Below are 18,641 nucleotides of genomic sequence, written 5' to 3'. Positions count from 1 at the left end.
CGGATTCATGTCTGGGTTTCTTCCCTCCTTCGTTGTTCTCCTGCAGACGGCAGCAGGTTTCCTCTCTGTATCTGGCAGATGTTCCCTCTCGAGGAGCGGCTCCAGCAGGGAAGTCTGTATGTGCCCCCGGATTCATGTCTGGGTTTCTTCCCTCCTTCGTGGTTCTCCTGCAGACGGCAGCAGGTTTCTTCTCTGTATCTGGCAGATGTTCCCTCTCGAGGAGCGGCTCCAGCAGGGGCCTCTGTATGTGCCCCCGGATTCATGTCTGGGTTTCTTCCCTCCTTCGTGGTTCTCCTGCAGACGGCAGCAGGTTTCTTCTCTGTATCTGGCAGATGTTCCCTCTCGAGGAGCGGCTCCAGCAGGGAAGTCTGTATGTGCCCCCGGATTCATGTCTGGGTGTCTTCCCTCCTTCGTGGTTCTCCTGCAGACGGCAGCAGGTTTCCCCTCTGTATCTGGCAGATGTTCCCTCTCGAGGAGCGGCTCCAGCAGGGGGGTCTGTATGTGCCCCTGGATTCATGTCTGGGTTTCTTCCCTCCTTCGTGGTTCTCCTGCAGACGGCAGCAGGTTTCTTCTCCGTATCTGGCAGATGTTCCCTCTCGAGGAGCGGCTCCAGCAGGGGCGTCTGTATGTGCCCCTGGATTCATGTCTGGGTTTCTTCCCTCCTTCGTGGTTCTCCTGCAGACGGCAGCAGGTTTCTTCTCTGTATCTGGCAGATGTTCCCTCTCGAGGAGCGGCTCCAGCAGGGGGGTCTTTATGTGCCCCCGGATTCATGTCTGGGTTTCTTCCCTCCTTCGTGGTTCTCCTGCAGACGGCAGCAGGTTTCTTCTCTGTATCTGGCAGATGTTCCCTCTCGAGGAGCGGCTCCAGCAGGGGGGTCTGTATGTGCCCACGGATTCATGTCTGGGTTTCTTCCCTCCTTCGTGGTTCTCCTGCAGGCGGCATCAGGCTTCCCCTCTGTATCTGGCAGATGTTCCCTCTCGAGGAGCGGCTCCAGCAGGGGGGTCTGTATGTGCCCCCGGATTCATGTCTGGGTTTCTTCCCTCCTTCGAGGTTCTCCTGCAGACGGCAGCAGGTTTCTTCTCTGTGTCTGGCAGATGTTCCCTCTCGAGGAGCGGCTCCAGCAGGGGGGTCTGTATGTGCCCCCGGATTCATGTCTGGGTTTCTTCCCTCCTTCGTGGTTCTCCTGCAGACGGCAGCAGGTTTCCCCTCTGTATCTGGCAGATGTTCCCTCTCGAGGAGCGGCTCCAGCAGGGGAGTCTGTATGTGCCCCCGGATTCATGTCTGGGTTTCTTCCCTCCTTCGTGGTTCTCCTGCAGACGGCAGCAGGTTTCCTCTCTGTATCTGGCAGATGTTCCCTCTCGAGGAGCGGCTCCAGCAGGGGGGTCTGTATGTGCCCCCGGATTCATGTCTGGGTTTCTTCCCTCCTTCGTGGTTCTCCTGCAGACGGCAGCAGGTTTCCCCTCTGTATCTGGCAGATGTTCCCTCTCGAGGAGCGGCTCCAGCAGAGGCGTCTGTATGTGCCCCCGGATTCATGTCTGGGTTTCTTCCCTCCTTCGTGGTTCTCCTGCAGACGGCAGCAGGTTTCCTCTCTGTATCTGGCAGATGTTCCCTCTCGAGGAGCGGCTCCAGCAGAGGCGTCTGTATGTGCCCCCGGATTCATGTCTGGGTTTCTTCCCTCCTTCGTGGTTCTCCTGCAGACGGCAGCAGGTTTCTTCTCTGTATCTGGCAGATGTTCCCTCTCGAGGAGCGGCTCCAGCAGGGGCGTCTGTATGTGCCCCCGGATTCATGTCTGGGTTTCTTCCCTCCTTCGAGGTTCTCCTGCAGACGGCAGCAGGTTTCTTCTCTGTATCTGGCAGATGTTCCCTCTCGAGGAGCGGCTCCAGCAGGGGCGTCTGTATGTGCCCCCGGATTCATGTCTGGGTTTCTTCCCTCCTTCGAGGTTCTCCTGCAGACGTCAGCAGGTTTCTTCTCTGTGTCTGGCAGATGTTCCCTCTCGAGGAGCGGCTCCAGCAGGGGAGTCTGTATGTGCCCCCGGATTCATGTCTGGGTTTCTTCCCTCCTTCGTGGTTCTCCTGCAGACGGCAGCAGGTTTCCTCTCTGTATCTGGCAGATGTTCCCTCTCGAGGAGCGGCTCCAGCAGGGGAGTCTGTATGTGCCCCCGGATTCATGTCTGGGTTTCTTCCCTCCTTCGTGGTTCTCCTGCAGACGGCAGCAGGTTTCCTCTCTGTATCTGGCAGATGTTCCCTCTCGAGGAGCGGCTCCAGCAGGGGGGTCTGTATGTGCCCCCGGATTCATGTCTGGGTTTCTTCCCTCCTTCGTGGTTCTCCTGCAGACGGCAGCAGGTTTCCCCTCTGTATCTGGCAGATGTTCCCTCTCGAGGAGCGGCTCCAGCAGAGGCGTCTGTATGTGCCCCCGGATTCATGTCTGGGTTTCTTCCCTCCTTCGTGGTTCTCCTGCAGACGGCAGCAGGTTTCTTCTCTGTATCTGGCAGATGTTCCCTCTCGAGGAGCGGCTCCAGCAGGGGCGTCTGTATGTGCCCCCGGATTCATGTCTGGGTTTCTTCCCTCCTTCGAGGTTCTCCTGCAGACGGCAGCAGGTTTCTTCTCTGTATCTGGCAGATGTTCCCTCTCGAGGAGCGGCTCCAGCAGGGGCGTCTGTATGTGCCCCCGGATTCATGTCTGGGTTTCTTCCCTCCTTCGAGGTTCTCCTGCAGACGTCAGCAGGTTTCTTCTCTGTGTCTGGCAGATGTTCCCTCTCGAGGAGCGGCTCCAGCAGGGGAGTCTGTATGTGCCCCCGGATTCATGTCTGGGTTTCTTCCCTCCTTCGTGGTTCTCCTGCAGACGGCAGCAGGTTTCCTCTCTGTATCTGGCAGATGTTCCCTCTCGAGGAGCGGCTCCAGCAGGGGGGTCTGTATGTGCCCCCGGATTCATGTCTGGGTTTCTTCCCTCCTTAGTGGTTCTCCTGCAGACGGCAGCAGGTTTCCCCTCTGTATCTGGCAGATGTTACCTCTCGAGGAGCGGCTCCAGCAGAGGCGTCTGTATGTGCCCCCGGATTCATGTCTGGGTTTCTTCCCTCCTTCGTGGTTCTCCTGCAGACGGCAGCAGGTTTCCCCTCTGTATCTGGCAGATGTTCCCTCTCGAGGAGCGGCTCCAGCAGAGGCGTCTGTATGTGCCCCCGGATTCATGTCTGGGTTTCTTCCCCCCTTCGTGGTTCTCCTGCAGACGGCAGCAGGTTTCTTCTCTATCTGGCAGATGTTCCCTCTCGAGGAGCGGCTCCAGCAGGGGGGTCTGTATGTGCCCCTGGATTCATGTCTGGGTTTCTTCCCTCCTTCGAGGTTCTCCTGCAGACGGCAGCAGGTTTCTTCTCTGTGTCTGGCAGATGTTCCCTCTCGAGGAGCGGCTCCAGCAGGGGAGTCTGTATGTGCCCCCGGATTCATGTCTGGGTTTCTTCCCTCCTTCGTGGTTCTCCTGCAGACGGCAGCAGGTTTCCTCTCTGTATCTGGCAGATGTTCCCTCTCGAGGAGCGGCTCCAGCAGGGGGGTCTGTATGTGCCCCTGGATTCATGTCTGGGTTTCTTCCCTCCTTCGTGGTTCTCCTGCAGACGGCAGCAGGTTTCCCCTCTGTATCTGGCAGATGTTCCCTCTCGAGGAGCGGCTCCAGCAGAGGCGTCTGTATGTGCCCCCGGATTCATGTCTGGGTTTCTTCCCTCCTTCGTGGTTCTCCTGCAGACGGCAGCAGGTTTCTTCTCTGTATCTGGCAGATGTTCCCTCTCGAGGAGCGGCTCCAGCAGGGGCGTCTGTATGTGCCCCCGGATTCATGTCTGGGTTTCTTCCCTCCTTCGAGGTTCTCCTGCAGACGGCAGCAGGTTTCTTCTCTGTGTCTGGCAGATGTTCCCTCTCGAGGAGCGGCTCCAGCAGGGGAGTCTGTATGTGCCCCCGGATTCATGTCTGGGTTTCTTCCCTCCTTCGTGGTTCTCCTGCAGACGGCAGCAGGTTTCCTCTCTGTATCTGGCAGATGTTCCCTCTCGAGGAGCGGCTCCAGCAGGGGGGTCTGTATGTGCCCCCGGATTCATGTCTGGGTTTCTTCCCTCCTTCGTGGTTCTCCTGCAGACGGCAGCAGGTTTCCCCTCTGTATCTGGCAGATGTTCCCTCTCGAGGAGCGGCTCCAGCAGAGGCGTCTGTATGTGCCCCCGGATTCATGTCTGGGTTTCTTCCCTCCTTCGTGGTTCTCCTGCAGACGGCAGCAGGTTTCCCCTCTGTATCTGGCAGATGTTCCCTCTCGAGGAGCGGCTCCAGCAGGGGCGTCTGTATGTGCCCCCGGATTCATGTCTGGGTTTCTTCCCTCCTTCGTGGTTCTCCTGCAGACGGCAGCAGGTTTCCCCTCTGTATCTGGCAGATGTTCCCTCTCGAGGAGCGGCTCCAGCAGGGGCGTCTGTATGTGCCCCCGGATTCATGTCTGGGTTTCTTCCCTCCTTCGTGGTTCTCCTGCAGACGGCAGCAGGTTTCTTCTCTGTATCTGGCAGATGTTCCCTCTCGAGGAGCGGCTCCAGCAGGGGGGTCTGTATGTGCCCCTGGATTCATGTCTGGGTTTCTTCCCTCCTTCGTGGTTCTCCTGCAGACGGCAGCAGGTTTCTTCTCTGTATCTGGCAGATGTTCCCTCTCGAGGAGCGGCTCCAGCAGGGGCGTCTGTATGTGCCCCCGGATTCATGTCTGGGTTTCTTCCCCCCTTCGTGGTTCTCCTGCAGATGGCAGCAGGTTTCTTCTCTGTATCTGGCAGATGTTCCCTCTCGAGGAGCGGCTCCAGCAGGGGGGTCTGTATGTGCCCCCGGATTCATGTCCGGGTTTCTTCCCCCCTTCGTGGTTCTTCCGCAGACGGCAGCAGGCTTCCTGTGCGCTCCTCTCTGCTGGGGGGCTATGTTGCAGGAGGGGGGACGCTCCTTGTATACACACAGTGCGCCCATTATACGGGACTGTCACTATGCAGCACTCGCCTGCTGTAATTAATAGCTGCCAGGTGCCTGCCCCTCCATCACTGACACGCGGACCCCCTCCCTCCCCATTTCAGAAGGGTCCTCTGACCTGGAACAGAGGGGGGGCGTCACAAACTGATATTAATAACGTCTGAGGCTCGTGGCGCCTGCAGAAGACAATGGCGACACTTAAGAAGCACGAGCTCCGGGGGATTAACCTTCTGGGGTTTCACAGCCGGACCCCCGGCTTCTCGTATACGAGCAATAAAGACGCGAGAACGGTTTATAGCATTCCAGCCATAAATCCTGTCTGACAGCGGAGGAAACCCAACACGCGGCACGGGAGGGGCCCCACTAATCCCGAGAATGACAGAGGGGCCCGGCGGAGGCAGAGGGGCTCCAGGACCCAGCGAGCACAGAGGCAGCCAAAGACCGGTCTCTGGAGTCAGAGGCTGCCAGGGTCCAGGCAGCGGGACCCCCGGTCAGGAGGAAAGGAAGGGGGATTAAGGCCGGCAGCGGGACCCCCGGTCAGGAGGAAAGGAAGGGGGATTAAGGCCGGCAGCTGGGCCCCCGGTCAGGAGGAAAGGAAGGGGGATTAAGGTCGGCAGCTGGCCCCCGGTCAGGAGGAAAGGAAGGGGGATTAAGGTCGGCAGCTGGACCCCTGGTCAGGGGGGGGGGTGAGGCAGGCAGCTGGACCCCCTGGTCGGGGGGGGGTGAGGCCGGCAGCTGGACCCCTGGTCGGGGGGGGGGGGGGGTGAGGCCGGCAGCTGGGCCCCTGGTCGGGGGGGGGGGGGGGGGGAGGCCGGCAACTGGGCCCCTGGTCGGGGGGGGGGGGGGGGGTGAGGCCGGCAGCTGGGCCCCTGGTCGGGGGGGGGGGGGGGGTGAGGCCGGCAGCTGGGCCCCTGGTCGGGGGGGGGGGGGGGGGGGGGGGGGGGGCCAGCAGCTGGGCCCCTGGTCGGGGGGGGGGGGTGAGGCCGGCAGCTGGGCCCCTGGTCGGGGGGGGGGGGGGGGGGTGAGGCCGGCAGCTGGGTCCCTGGTCGGGGGGGGGGGTGAGGCCGGCAGCTGGGCCCCTGGTCGGGGGGGGGGGGGGGGGTGAGGCCGGCAGCTGGGCCCCTGGTCGGGGGGGGGGGGTGAGGCTGGCAGCTGGGCCCCTGGTCGGGGGGGGGGGGGGGGTGAGGCTGGCAGCTGGGCCCCTGGTGGGGGGCAATGTGCAGGCGGCACTTTCCATAGGTCGTCTGTGGCGCAGTTACCTCGCTCTCGGACACGTACTGGTCGGCGTACTGCCACGTCACAGGATCCTCCGCTGAGCTGCAGCACAAAGTACAGACAGTTACTGCAGAGTGTGGACACGGCCGAGCCGATCCCGGCATCACATCGGCCTCCAGAGAACAATAACGGCACGAGGGGACAGCGCCATCAGCAGGACACTTTACCTTTTCACTGGTATCATTCCAACATCTGCAGAGAGTAAAGAAATACGTTACACAGAGCACAGCCCCCCAAAGAGGGAACCCCCCAGAAGAGTGCAGCCCACCCACCCATCAGTGTGTAGCCCCTCCAAAGAGTGCAGACCCCCAAAGAGAGCAGCCTCCCCTACAGCCTCCCGTGTGTAGCACAACTTACGCCGCACTTTTATGGAGACGACCTTCTTGGTGCGGATCAGGTTGATCACCTCCTCGTGGACGCAGGAACCGATCGAGTAACCATTAATACGAACCACCTCATCTCCAATCTGTCAGAGAAAGAGTTAATGTGCAGAGGGGTCCGGCTGCCGTACACAGGGCCCCCCGGTATACAAGGCCTCCCCCCCCTCCCCAGTACACAGGGCCCCCAGTATACAAGGCCCCCTCCCCCCCAGTACACAGGGCCCCCTCCCCCCCCCAGTACACAGGGCCCCCTCCCCCCCCAGTACACAGGGCCCCCCTCCCCCCCCCAGTACACAGGGCCCCCCTCCCCCCCCCCAGTACACAGGGCCCCCTCCCCCCCCCAGTACACAGGGCCCCCCCCCCCCAGTACACAGGGCCCCCTCCCCCCCAGTACACAGGGCCCCCCCCCCCCCCAGAACACAGGGCCCCCTCCCCCCCCAGTACACAGGGCCCCCCTCCCCCCCAGTACACAGGGCCCCCTCCCCCCAGTACACAGGGCCCCTCCCCCCCCAGTACACAGGACCCCCCGTACACTCGGTGAGCGGCCTCTGATGAATGCCGTCTCCACAGCACAATGGTGCAGAGAACCCGACACCGAGCGCCGGACAACACAAGTGTGATCCATTTTTCTATGTCCTGTGAATTGGGAAGTTTCACAATTAGCTGTCGGGGGAGGGGAGACGGGGGACGGGGGACCAGATTACAAGACGCACCGCCATGACAACACGACAACTCTGAGGCTGTCAATGAATAGACAACGTCCCTGACAGCCGGCAATTACCCGGGGCCAGAGGACAATGGACGATTATCCCCATCACTGGCAGAAATCCTATACAACCGGCGCCTGGACAGCGAGCACAGAGTGTCAGCTCCTGGGCCAGAACCGGCCTATACCCAGACAACAACGCCACAGAGGCAACAAGAGCGTCAGCGTCACCGCCAGCGGCCAAAACACCCGACTCCCCATGTGAACAGACACCACTCTACAGGCGGCCGAACATACCCGCACCAAAGACTGCAGACCAGCCAGAGGACACCGCGTACAGGCGACCATACACCAAATACTGCAGACCAGCCGGAGGACACAGCGTACAGGCGACCATACACCGAATATACCAGCACCAAAGACTGCAGACCAGCCGGAGGACACAGCGTACAGGCGGCCATACACCAAATATACCCGCACCAAAGACTGCAGACCAGCCAGAGGACACAGCGTACAGGCGACCATACACCAAAGACTACAGACCAGCCGGAGGACACAGCGTACAGGCGACCATACACCAAAGACTACAGACCAGCCGGAGGACACAGCGTACAGGCGACCATACACCGAATATACCAACACCAAAGACTGCAGACCAGCCAGAGGACACAGCGTACAGGCGACCATACACCGAATATACCCGCACCAAAGACTGCAGACCAGCCGGAGGACACAGCGTACAGGCGACCATACACCGAATATACCAACACCAAAGACTGCAGACCAGCCAGAGGACACAGCGTACAGGCGACCATACACCGAATATACCAACACCAAAGACTGCAGACCAGCCGGAGGACACAGCGTACAGGCGACCATACACCGAATATACCCGCACCAAAGACTGCAGACCAGCCGGAGGAAACAGCATACAGGCGGCCATACACCGAATATACCAACACCAAAGACTGCAGACCAGCCGGAGGACACAGCATACAGGCAACCATACACCGAATATACCAGCACCAAAGACTGCAGACCAGCCGGAGGACACAGCATACAGGCAACCATACACCGAATATACCAACACCAAAGACTGCAGACCAGCCGGAGGACACAGCGTACAGGCGGCCATACACCAAATACTGCAGACCAGCCGGAGGACACAGCGTACAGGCGACCATACACCGAATATACCCGCACCAAAGACTGCAGACCAGCCGGAGGACACAGCGTACAGGCGACCATACACCGAATATACCAACACCAAAGACTGCAGACCAGCCGGAGGACACAGCATACAGGCAACCATACACCGAATATACCAGCACCAAAGACTGCAGACCAGCCGGAGGACACAGCGTACAGACGGCCATACATCGAATATACCCACACCAAATACTGCAGACCAGCCGGAGGACACAGCGTACAAGCGGCCATACACCGAATATACCCGCACCAAAGACCGTAGACCAGCCGGAGGACACAGCATACAGGCGGCCAAACACCGAATATACCCGCACCAAAGACTGCAGACCAGCCGGAGGACACAGCGTACAGGCAGCCAAACACCGAATATACCAGCACCAAAGACTGCAGACCAGCCGGAGGACACAGCGTACAGGCGGCCATGCACCGAATATACCCGCACCAAAGACTGCAGACCAGCCGGAGGACACAGCGTACAGGCGGCCAAACACCGAATATACCCGCACCAAAGACTGCAGACCAGCCGGAGGACACAGCGTACAGGCGGCCAAACACCGAATATACCCGCACCAAAGACTGCAGACCAGCCGGAGGACACAGCGTACAGGCAGCCATACACCGAATATACCAGCACCAAAGACTGCAGACCAGCCGGAGGACACCGCGTACAGGCAGCCATACACCAAATATACCCGCACCAAAGACTGCAGACCAGCCGGAGGACACCGCGTACAGGCAGCCATACACCGAATATACCAGCACCAAAGACTGCAGACCAGCCGGAGGACACCGCGTACAGGCAGCCATACACCAAATATACCCGCACCAAAGACTGCAGACCAGCCGGAGGACACAGCATACAGGCGGCCATACACCGAATATACCCGCACCAAAGACTGCAGACCAGCCGGAGGACACCGCGTACAGGCAGCCATACACCAAATATACCAGCACCAAAGACAGCAGACCAGCCCGAGGACACAGCATACAGGAAACCATACACCAAATATACCCGCACCAAAGACTGCAGACCAGCCGGAGGACACAGCGTACAGGCAACCATACACCGAATATACCAACACCAAACACTGCAGACCAGCCGGAGGACACAGCATACAGGCGGCCAAACACCGAATATACCCGCACCAAAGACTGCAGACCAGCCGGAGGACACAGCGTACAGGCAACCATACACCAAATATACCCGCACCAAAGACTGCAGACCAGCCGGAGGACACAGCGTACAGGCGGCCATGCACCGAATATACCAGCACCAAAGACTGCAGACCAGCCGGAGGACACAGCGTACAGGCAGTCATACACCGAATATACCAGCACCAAAGACTGCAGACCAGCCGGAGGACACCGCGTACAGGCAGCCATACACCAAATATACCCGCACCAAAGACTGCAGACCAGCCGGAGGACACCGCGTACAGGCAGCCATACACCGAATATACCAGTACCAAAGACTGCAGACCAGCCGGAGGACACCGCGTACAGGCAGCCATACACCAAATATACCCGCACCAAAGACTGCAGACCAGCCGGAGGACACAGCATACAGGCGGCCATACACCGAATATACCCGCACCAAAGACTGCAGACCAGCCGGAGGACACCGCATACAGGCAGCCATACACCAAATATACCAACACCAAAGACTGCAGACCAGCCGGAGGACACAGCGTACAGGCGGCCATACACCGAATATACCAACACAAAAGACTGCAGACCAGCCGGAGGACACAGCATACAGGCAACCATACACCGAATATACCAACACCAAAGACTGCAGACCAGCCGGAGGACACAGCATACAGGCGACCATACACCGAATATACCAACACCAAAGACTGCAGACCAGCCGGAGGACACAGCATACAGGCGACCATACACCGAATATACCCGCACCAAAGACTGCAGACCAGCCGGAGGACACAGCGTACAGGCGGCCATACACCGAATATACCAACACCAAAGACTGCAGACCAGCCGGAGGACACAGCGTACAGGCAGCCATACACCAAATATACCAACACCAAAGACTGCAGACCAGCCGGAGGACACAGCATACAGGCGACCATACACCAAATATACCAGCACCAAAGACTGCAGACCAGCCGGAGGACACAGCGTACAGGCAACCATACACCAAATATACCAGCACCAAAGACTGCAGACCAGCCAGAGGACACAGCGTACAGGCGACCATACACCGAATATACCCGCACCAAAGACTGCAGACCAGCCGGAGGACACAGCGTACAGGCGGCCAAACACCGAATATACCCGCACCAAAGACTGCAGACCAGCCGGAGGACACAGCGTACAGGCGGCCAAACACCGAATATACCAGCACCAAAGACTACAGACCAGCCGGAGGACACAGCGTACAGGCGACCATACACCAAATATACCCGCACCAAAGACTGCAGACCAGCCGGAGGACACAGCATACAGGCGACCATACACCGAATATACCCGCACCAAAGACTGCAGACCAGCCGGAGGACACAGCGTACAGGCGGCCATACACCAAATATACCCTCACCAAAGACTGCAGACCAGCCGGAGGACACAGCATACAGGCGGCCATACACCGAATATACCCACACCAAAGACTGCAGACCAGCCGGAGGACACAGCGTACAGACGACCATACACCAAATATACCAGCACCAAAGACTGCAGACCAGCCAGAGGACACAGCGTACAGGCGACCATACACCGAATATACCCGCACCAAAGACTGCAGACCAGCCGGAGGACACAGCGTACAGGCGGCCATACACCGAATATACCAACACCAAAGACTGCAGACCAGCCGGAGGACACAGCGTACAGGCGGCCATACACCGAATATACCAACACCAAAGACTGCAGACCAGCCGGAGGACACAGCATACAGGCGGCCATACACCGAATATACCCGCACCAAAGACTGCAGACCAGCCGGAGGACACAGCGTACAGGCGGCCATACACCGAATATACCAACACCAAAGACTGCAGACCAGCCGGAGGACACAGCGTACAGGCGACCATACACCAAATATACCAGCACCAAAGACTGCAGACCAGCCGGAGGACACAGCGTACAGGCGGCCATACACCGAATATACCAACACCAAAGACTGCAGACCAGCCGGAGGACACAGCATACAGGCGACCATACACCGAATATACCCGCACCAAAGACTGCAGACCAGCCGGAGGACACAGCGTACAGGCGGCCATACACCAAATATACCCTCACCAAAGACTGCAGACCAGCCGGAGGACACAGCATACAGGCGGCCATACACCGAATATACCCACACCAAAGACTGCAGACCAGCCGGAGGACACAGCGTACAGACGACCATACACCAAATATACCAGCACCAAAGACTGCAGACCAGCCAGAGGACACAGCGTACAGGCGACCATACACCGAATATACCCGCACCAAAGACTGCAGACCAGCCGGAGGACACAGCGTACAGGCGGCCATACACCGAATATACCAACACCAAAGACTGCAGACCAGCCGGAGGACACAGCGTACAGGCGGCCATACACCGAATATACCAACACCAAAGACTGCAGACCAGCCGGAGGACACAGCATACAGGCGGCCATACACCGAATATACCCGCACCAAAGACTGCAGACCAGCCGGAGGACACAGCGTACAGGCGGCCATACACCGAATATACCAACACCAAAGACTGCAGACCAGCCGGAGGACACAGCGTACAGGCGACCATACACCAAATATACCAGCACCAAAGACTGCAGACCAGCCGGAGGACACAGCGTACAGGCGGCCATACACCGAATATACCAACACCAAAGACTGCAGACCAGCCGGAGGACACAGCATACAGGCGACCATACACCGAATATACCAGCACCAAAGACTGCAGACCAGCCGGAGGACACAGCGTACAGGCGGCCATACACCGAATATACCAGCACCAAAGACTGCAGACCAGCCGGAGGACACAGCGTACAGGCGGCCATACACCAAATATACCCGCACCAAAGACTGCAGACCAGCCGGAGGACACAGCGTACAGGCGACCATACACCGAATATACCAACACCAAAGACTGCAGACCAGCCGGAGGACACAGCATACAGGCGGCCATACACCGAATATACCAGCACCAAAGACTGCAGACCAGCCGGAGGACACAGCGTACAGGCGACCATACACCGAATATACCAACACCAAAGACTGCAGACCAGCCGGAGGACACAGCATACAGGCGGCCATACACCGAATATACCAGCACCAAAGACTGCAGACCAGCCGGAGGACACAGCGTACAGGCGGCCATACACCGAATATACCAACACCAAAGACTGCAGACCAGCCGGAGGACACAGCGTACAGGCAACCATACACTGAATATACCCACACCAAAGACTGCAGACCAGCCAGAGGACACAGCATACAGGCGGCCATACACCGAATATACCAGCACCAAAGACTGCAGACCAGCCGGAGGACACAGCGTACAGGCGGCCATACACCGAATATACCCGCACCAAAGACTGCAGACCAGCCGGAGGACACAGCGTACAGGCGGCCAAACACCGAATATACCCGCACCAAAGACTGCAGACCAGCCGGAGGACACAGCGTACAGGCGGCCAAACACCGAATATACCAACACCAAAGACTGCAGACCAGCCGGAGGACACAGCGTACAGGCAACCATACACTGAATATACCCACACCAAAGACTGCAGACCAGCCAGAGGACACAGCATACAGGCGGCCATACACCGAATATACCAGCACCAAAGACTGCAGACCAGCCGGAGGACACAGCGTACAGGCGGCCATACACCGAATATACCCGCACCAAAGACTGCAGACCAGCCGGAGGACACAGCGTACAGGCGGCCAAACACCGAATATACCCACACCAAAGACTGCAGACCAGCCGGAGGACACAGCATACAGGCGACCATACACCAAATATACCAACACCAAAGACTGCAGACCAGCCGGAGGACACAGCGTACAGGCGGCCATACACCGGAGATAGCAGCGCCTGACAGCTCGCAGACAGCACCGTGGTCACATCTCTGGCTCTAGTGATGCCACTACAGTACCTGTTTCAGCCAATAGGTGGTGTTAAAGCCTTAGGTCCCCGGGTAACACCACAACCTGCTCCATCTGCGCACATCACCGGTGGCATTACTAGAGGTGGTGCGCAATGTTTAGTGTACACAGCCGATCACGTATGTGGGAGGCAGGAGGAGCAGACTGTAGTGCAGTACTCTGCTCCTGTATGCGAGGTGCACACAATAGAGGGGCCGAGCCCCCCCTCCTGAGTCCTGCTCTGTCATCACACGGAATCGTCCTGTACTGGAAGCATCTGTACATTTGCTAGAAATCCTCTGTGCTGCTGTGAATGCTACTGAACACTGATAACCTGTGTACAGAGGCAGAAGAGCGCCCCCTGTGGCCAGATTCTCCTGTCACTAATGCTGTATGTGTGGAGGAGCGAGCTCACCTGCAGGCCGGCGTCGTCCGCTTGCCCTTCCTTCATGATGTGGGAGATGTAGAAGCCACAATTAAACTCCAGACCCCCCCGGACACTGAGGCCGAGACCATCAGGGTGAGAACGATCCAGCTTCACCTCCCTCAGCTTCCTGTAGAGCGCATAGAAGTAGTCTCCAGTGGAATGGTGGGGGAGAGGAGAGAAAAAAGGGGGCGAGGGGAGAAAAAAGGGGGCGAGGGGAGAAAAAAAGGGGGCGAGGGGAGAAAAAAAGGGGGCGAGGGGAGAAAAAAAGGGGGCGAGGGGAGAAAAAAAGGGGGCGAGGGGAGAAAAAAAGGGGGCGAGGGGAGAAAAAAAGGGGGCGAGGGGAGAAAAAAAGGGGGCGAGGGGAGAAAAAAAGGGGGCGAGGGGAGAAAAAAGGGGGCGAGGGGAGAAAAAAGGGCGAGAGGAGAGAAAAAAGGGCGAGAGGAGAGAAAAAAGGGCGAGAGGAGAGAAAAAAGGGCGAGAGGAGAGAAAAAAGGGCGAGAGGAGAGAAAAAAGGGCGAGAGGAGAGAAAAAAAGGGCGAGAGGAGAGAAAAAAGGGCGAGAGGAGAGAAAAAAGGGCGAGAGGAGAGAAAAAAGGGCGAGAGGAGAGAAAAAAGGGCGAGAAGAGAGAAAAAAGGGCGAGAGGAGAGAAAAAAGGGCGAGGGGAGAGAAAAAAGGGCGAGGGGAGAGAAAAAAGGGCGAGGGGAGAGAAAAAAGGGCGAGGGGAGAGAAAAAAGGGCGAGGGGAGAGAAAAAAGGGCGAGGGGAGAGAAAAAAGGGCGAGGGGAGAGAAAAAAGGGCGAGAGGAGAGAAAAAAGGGCGAGAGGAGAGAAAAAAGGGGGAGAGGAGAGAAAAAAGGGGGAGAGGAGAGAAAAAAGGGGGAGAGGAGAGAAAAAAGGGGGAGAGGAGAGAAAAAAGGGGAGAGGCCAGCACAAAAAAGGGGAGAGGAGAAAAAAGGGGAGGGGAGAAAAAAGGGGAGAGGCCGGCGCAAGAAAGAGGAGAGGAGAAAAAAGGGGAGAAGCCGGCGCAAAAAAGGGGAGAGGAGAAAAAAGGGGAGAGGCCGGCGCAAAAAAGGGGAGAGGAGAAAAAAGGGGAGAGGCCGGCGCAAAAAAGGGGAGAGGAGAAAAAAGGGGAGAGGCCGGCGCAAAAAAGGGGAGAGGAGAAAAAAGGGGAGAGGCCGGCGCAAAAAAGGGGAGAGGAGAAAAAAGGGGAGAGGCCGGCGCAAAAAAGGGGAGAGGCCGGCGCAAAAAAAAGGAGAGGCCGGCGCAAAAAAGGGGAGAGGCCGGCACAAAAAAGGGGAGAGGCCGGCGCAATAAAGGGGAGAGAAAAAAGGGGAGAGGCCAGCGCAAAAAAGGGGAGAGAAAAAAGGGGAGAGGCCGGCGCGCGGTGGGGGGGGAGAGGCCGGCGCAAAAAAGGGGAGAGGCCGGCGTGGCGGGGGGGTGGGGGGAAGGGAGAGGCCGGCGCGGGGCGCTCATTACTGAATGCGTCTCACCTGGATCGTTTGGGCGTCAGCTGGTCGTACTCCACCTGGTGCTTCAGAGGGATGAGGGGCCGGACGGCATCGAAGAGGGGCAGGCGGGACGGTTCACTGATCACGAGCTTCAGATCCCCCACAAACACCAGAAGGTTCATGGACCTGGAGAGACAGGATACCGTCGCGGTGCGAGCAGATTACACAGATCCCCGGGACACCTCCCATATGTAATATGTCCAGGCTATGACACCTATGGAGATGCGTCTGCAGCACATTGCCTATAGGGGGCGATCATGATAAGGCTGTGGCTGGCTAAGTTCGCTCTGCATGCAGCCATCCACCAATCACAGGAGCCCAGGACAACCCGACTACACCGAGTGTGCGCCACATCCCGGCCCGGAGAATCCACCTCCTGCACCAGTGTAATGTGGGGGTGCAGCGTGGTCTCACTGGTAGTACACTGGGTGGGGGACACTTCCTAGTAGAACACGGGGTGGGGAGCATGGAGCGCACTTCCTGGTAGTACAGGGCGGGTGGGCACAGCGCACTTCCTGGTACTACCCGGGGGGGGGGGGGGGGGGGGGGGGGACATTTACTGGTAGTACACTGGGGGGGGCACACTTCCTGGTAGTACACGGGGGGGCACACTTACTGGTAGTACATACGCAGCACATCATACAGATAGTCCTTCTCGGCTTCGTTATCGATGCATTTCTCCACCTGTAAGAATGGAAACAGAAGGTGATCAGATGGAGCAGGATGTAGTGTCACCGTCACGTCCTTAAAGTTTTTCACCGTCGTGACTGAACCAAAAACTCAGAATCCACAACTTGCTTCTTCTATCACCAGACATCATTACTTTCCGGCACTTCCCCACGACACGGAGAGGACCGGCCGCAAGGACAGGAAAGCACCAGATGGTTGCGGCCCCAGCGCCTTACAAAGCGCCAGTCCGTCCTGTGAAAGCGCCACTCCACAGGATGTTTTTTCCCCCTTCACCATTGGAGTGGTGCTTAAAATCCAAGTCCCCTGATATTCACCTTCTGACGTTTTCATCAGTCTTCGCCGCCGCTCCGTCTTCAGCAGTTTGTGAGCGGCTCCGGAGTGTCATGGAGGGCGGAGGGCGGTACTCAATGTCAGTCTATGAGGGCCGCGTTCTGTCCGCGTCCCGGCTCTCAGACCGACAGAGCTTGTGACATAGAGCTTGACTTCCAGACAGTCAGAAGCAGCGCTCACAAGATGGCGCCGTGGGACCATAGCGGTGCCGAAAACTGGCGAAGACGCCGGGGGGGAGGAGAGTCTATTATCCCCAGGGGGGGGGGGAGGGGGCGAGTCTATTATCCCCAGGGGGGGCAGGGGGCGAGTCTATTATCCCCAGGGGGGGGGGGGGCGAGTCTATTATCCCCAGGGGGGGGGGGGGGGAGGGGGCGAGTCTATTATCCCCAGGGGGGGGGGGGGGGGGAGGGGGCGAGTCTATTATCCCCAGGGCGGGGGGGAGGGGGCGAGTCTATTATCCCCAGGGGGGGGGGGGGGGGAGGGGGCGAGTCTATTATCCCCAGGGGGGGGAGGGGGCGAGTCTATTATCCCCAGGGGGGGGAGGGGGCGAGTCTATTATCCCCAGGGGGGGGAGGGGGCGAGTCTATTATCCCCAGGGGGGGGAGGGGGCGAGTCTATTATCCCCAGGGGGGGGAGGGGGCGAGTCTATTATCCCCAGGGGGGGGGAGGGGGCGAGTCTATTATCCCCAGGGGGGGGGAGGGGGCGAGTCTATTATCCCCAGGGGGGGGAGGGGGCGAGTCTTATCCCCAGGGGGGGGAGGGGGCGAGTCTATTATCCCCAGGGGGGGGAGGGGGCGAGTCTATTATCCCCAGGGGGGGGGAGGGGGCGAGTCTATTATCCCCAGGGGGGGGAGGGGGCGAGTCTATTATCCCCAGGGGGGGGAGGGGGCGAGTCTATTATCCCCAGGGGGAGGGGGCGAGTCCATTATCCCCAGGGGGAGGGGGCGAGTCTATATCCCCAGGGGGCGAGTCTATATCCCCAGGGGGCGAGTCTATATCCCCAGGGGGCGAGTCTATGAAAGGGTGCAGGGGGCTTGTCTATGAAAGGGTGCAGGGGGCTTAAGTTTAGAAACCCATTCCAGCGGTAAAAAAAAAAATAAAAATAACGCTTGAGTGGTTCTTCAAGGGTTTGTCCAGGGCTATAGAAGCGTTTTTTAGTACTGACCCAAGAGCTAACAGGCAGCTTGTAGCCAACGACCTGCCATTTGTGCCCAACGCCGGTCTCTGACAACTCCGCGCGGTCACACACCCTCAGGCCGGCAATTCTGTGACTTCCGCCGACGTCACGTTGACAGACAAGCAGCTTCTCTTCCGCTCTCTTGAAGGGGAAGGAAGGGGGCGACTGCCGACAGGACGTGACTACGGGGAGCTGCTGTCAATCAGCACGACGCTGGAAGTCACCCTGTCGACAGAGCAGCCGGCAGAAGAATAGCTGCTAAATCGCTGGCAGGAGGGTCTGTGCCCCCTCTGAGCCGGCACCGGGTACAACACACATGTAGTCACCTCTGTTAGCGGCTTCCTGCCTGCTTTTTTACTATGGGCATAAAAAATGAAACCGTCCTGGACAACCCCTTTAATTAAATAGAAATAAAACAGAAATGCACCCAGTGACCAAAAGAAGGGCGGAAAGAAAGACCAGAGAAGTGAGGCAAGAAGGACGACGCCGACGCGGGTTCTGGAAAATACAATTACTGGGAAGTCACTATTTTTATCTTCCCCACGCCAGCACCCAAGAGGGACGGACCACCGCTTCATGTCCTGTTCTCCCAGAGGAAAGGTCAGAAGAGCCCAAGTCCAACCGATAGAGCTGAGAAGAGTCAGACGGTGAAGACCAAGTGGTTGCTCTACAGATCTGCTCAGGAGATGCATTGGCCCCGGGTAGACAGCTCAAGCATTGAGACTCTCCATTTTCAGAAGGGGAAAAGCCAAGGACATTACTAATATCCTTCCCAATAGGGTTAGGCAAACGGCTGATTTCCTGAAAGGTCCTGCAATTCCTCTATCCTTTTATATGAAGTAAGGACTATCAAGAGGACAGTCTTAGGTTCAAACCTTAATC

General features: G+C 58.4%; 1 protein-coding gene across 1 annotated transcript in view; it reads right to left on the bottom strand.

Moving 5' to 3' along the window:
• Positions 1-18,641, bottom strand: part of LOC141174636 (harmonin-like) — a 287,226-nt gene that overhangs the window by 209,474 nt on the left and 59,111 nt on the right. The window contains exons 2-7 of the mRNA XM_073659570.1: positions 16,179-16,246; positions 15,545-15,688; positions 14,045-14,183; positions 6,592-6,700; positions 6,402-6,426; positions 6,219-6,276 (exon numbers count right to left, since the gene is read on the bottom strand). Of these exons, the coding sequence (XP_073515671.1) occupies positions 6,219-6,276; positions 6,402-6,426; positions 6,592-6,700; positions 14,045-14,183; positions 15,545-15,688; positions 16,179-16,246 (543 nt within the window). The remainder of the gene's footprint in view (positions 1-6,218; positions 6,277-6,401; positions 6,427-6,591; positions 6,701-14,044; positions 14,184-15,544; positions 15,689-16,178; positions 16,247-18,641) is intronic.

Source organism: Phyllobates terribilis, unplaced genomic scaffold, assembly GCF_046119375.1.
Source record: "Phyllobates terribilis strain yellow unplaced genomic scaffold, ASM4611937v1 Scaffold_13__5_contigs__length_258822181, whole genome shotgun sequence".
In the NCBI taxonomy this organism is placed as follows: domain Eukaryota; kingdom Metazoa; phylum Chordata; class Amphibia; order Anura; family Dendrobatidae; genus Phyllobates; species Phyllobates terribilis.
This window is presented reverse-complemented; position numbering and strand designations above follow the sequence as displayed.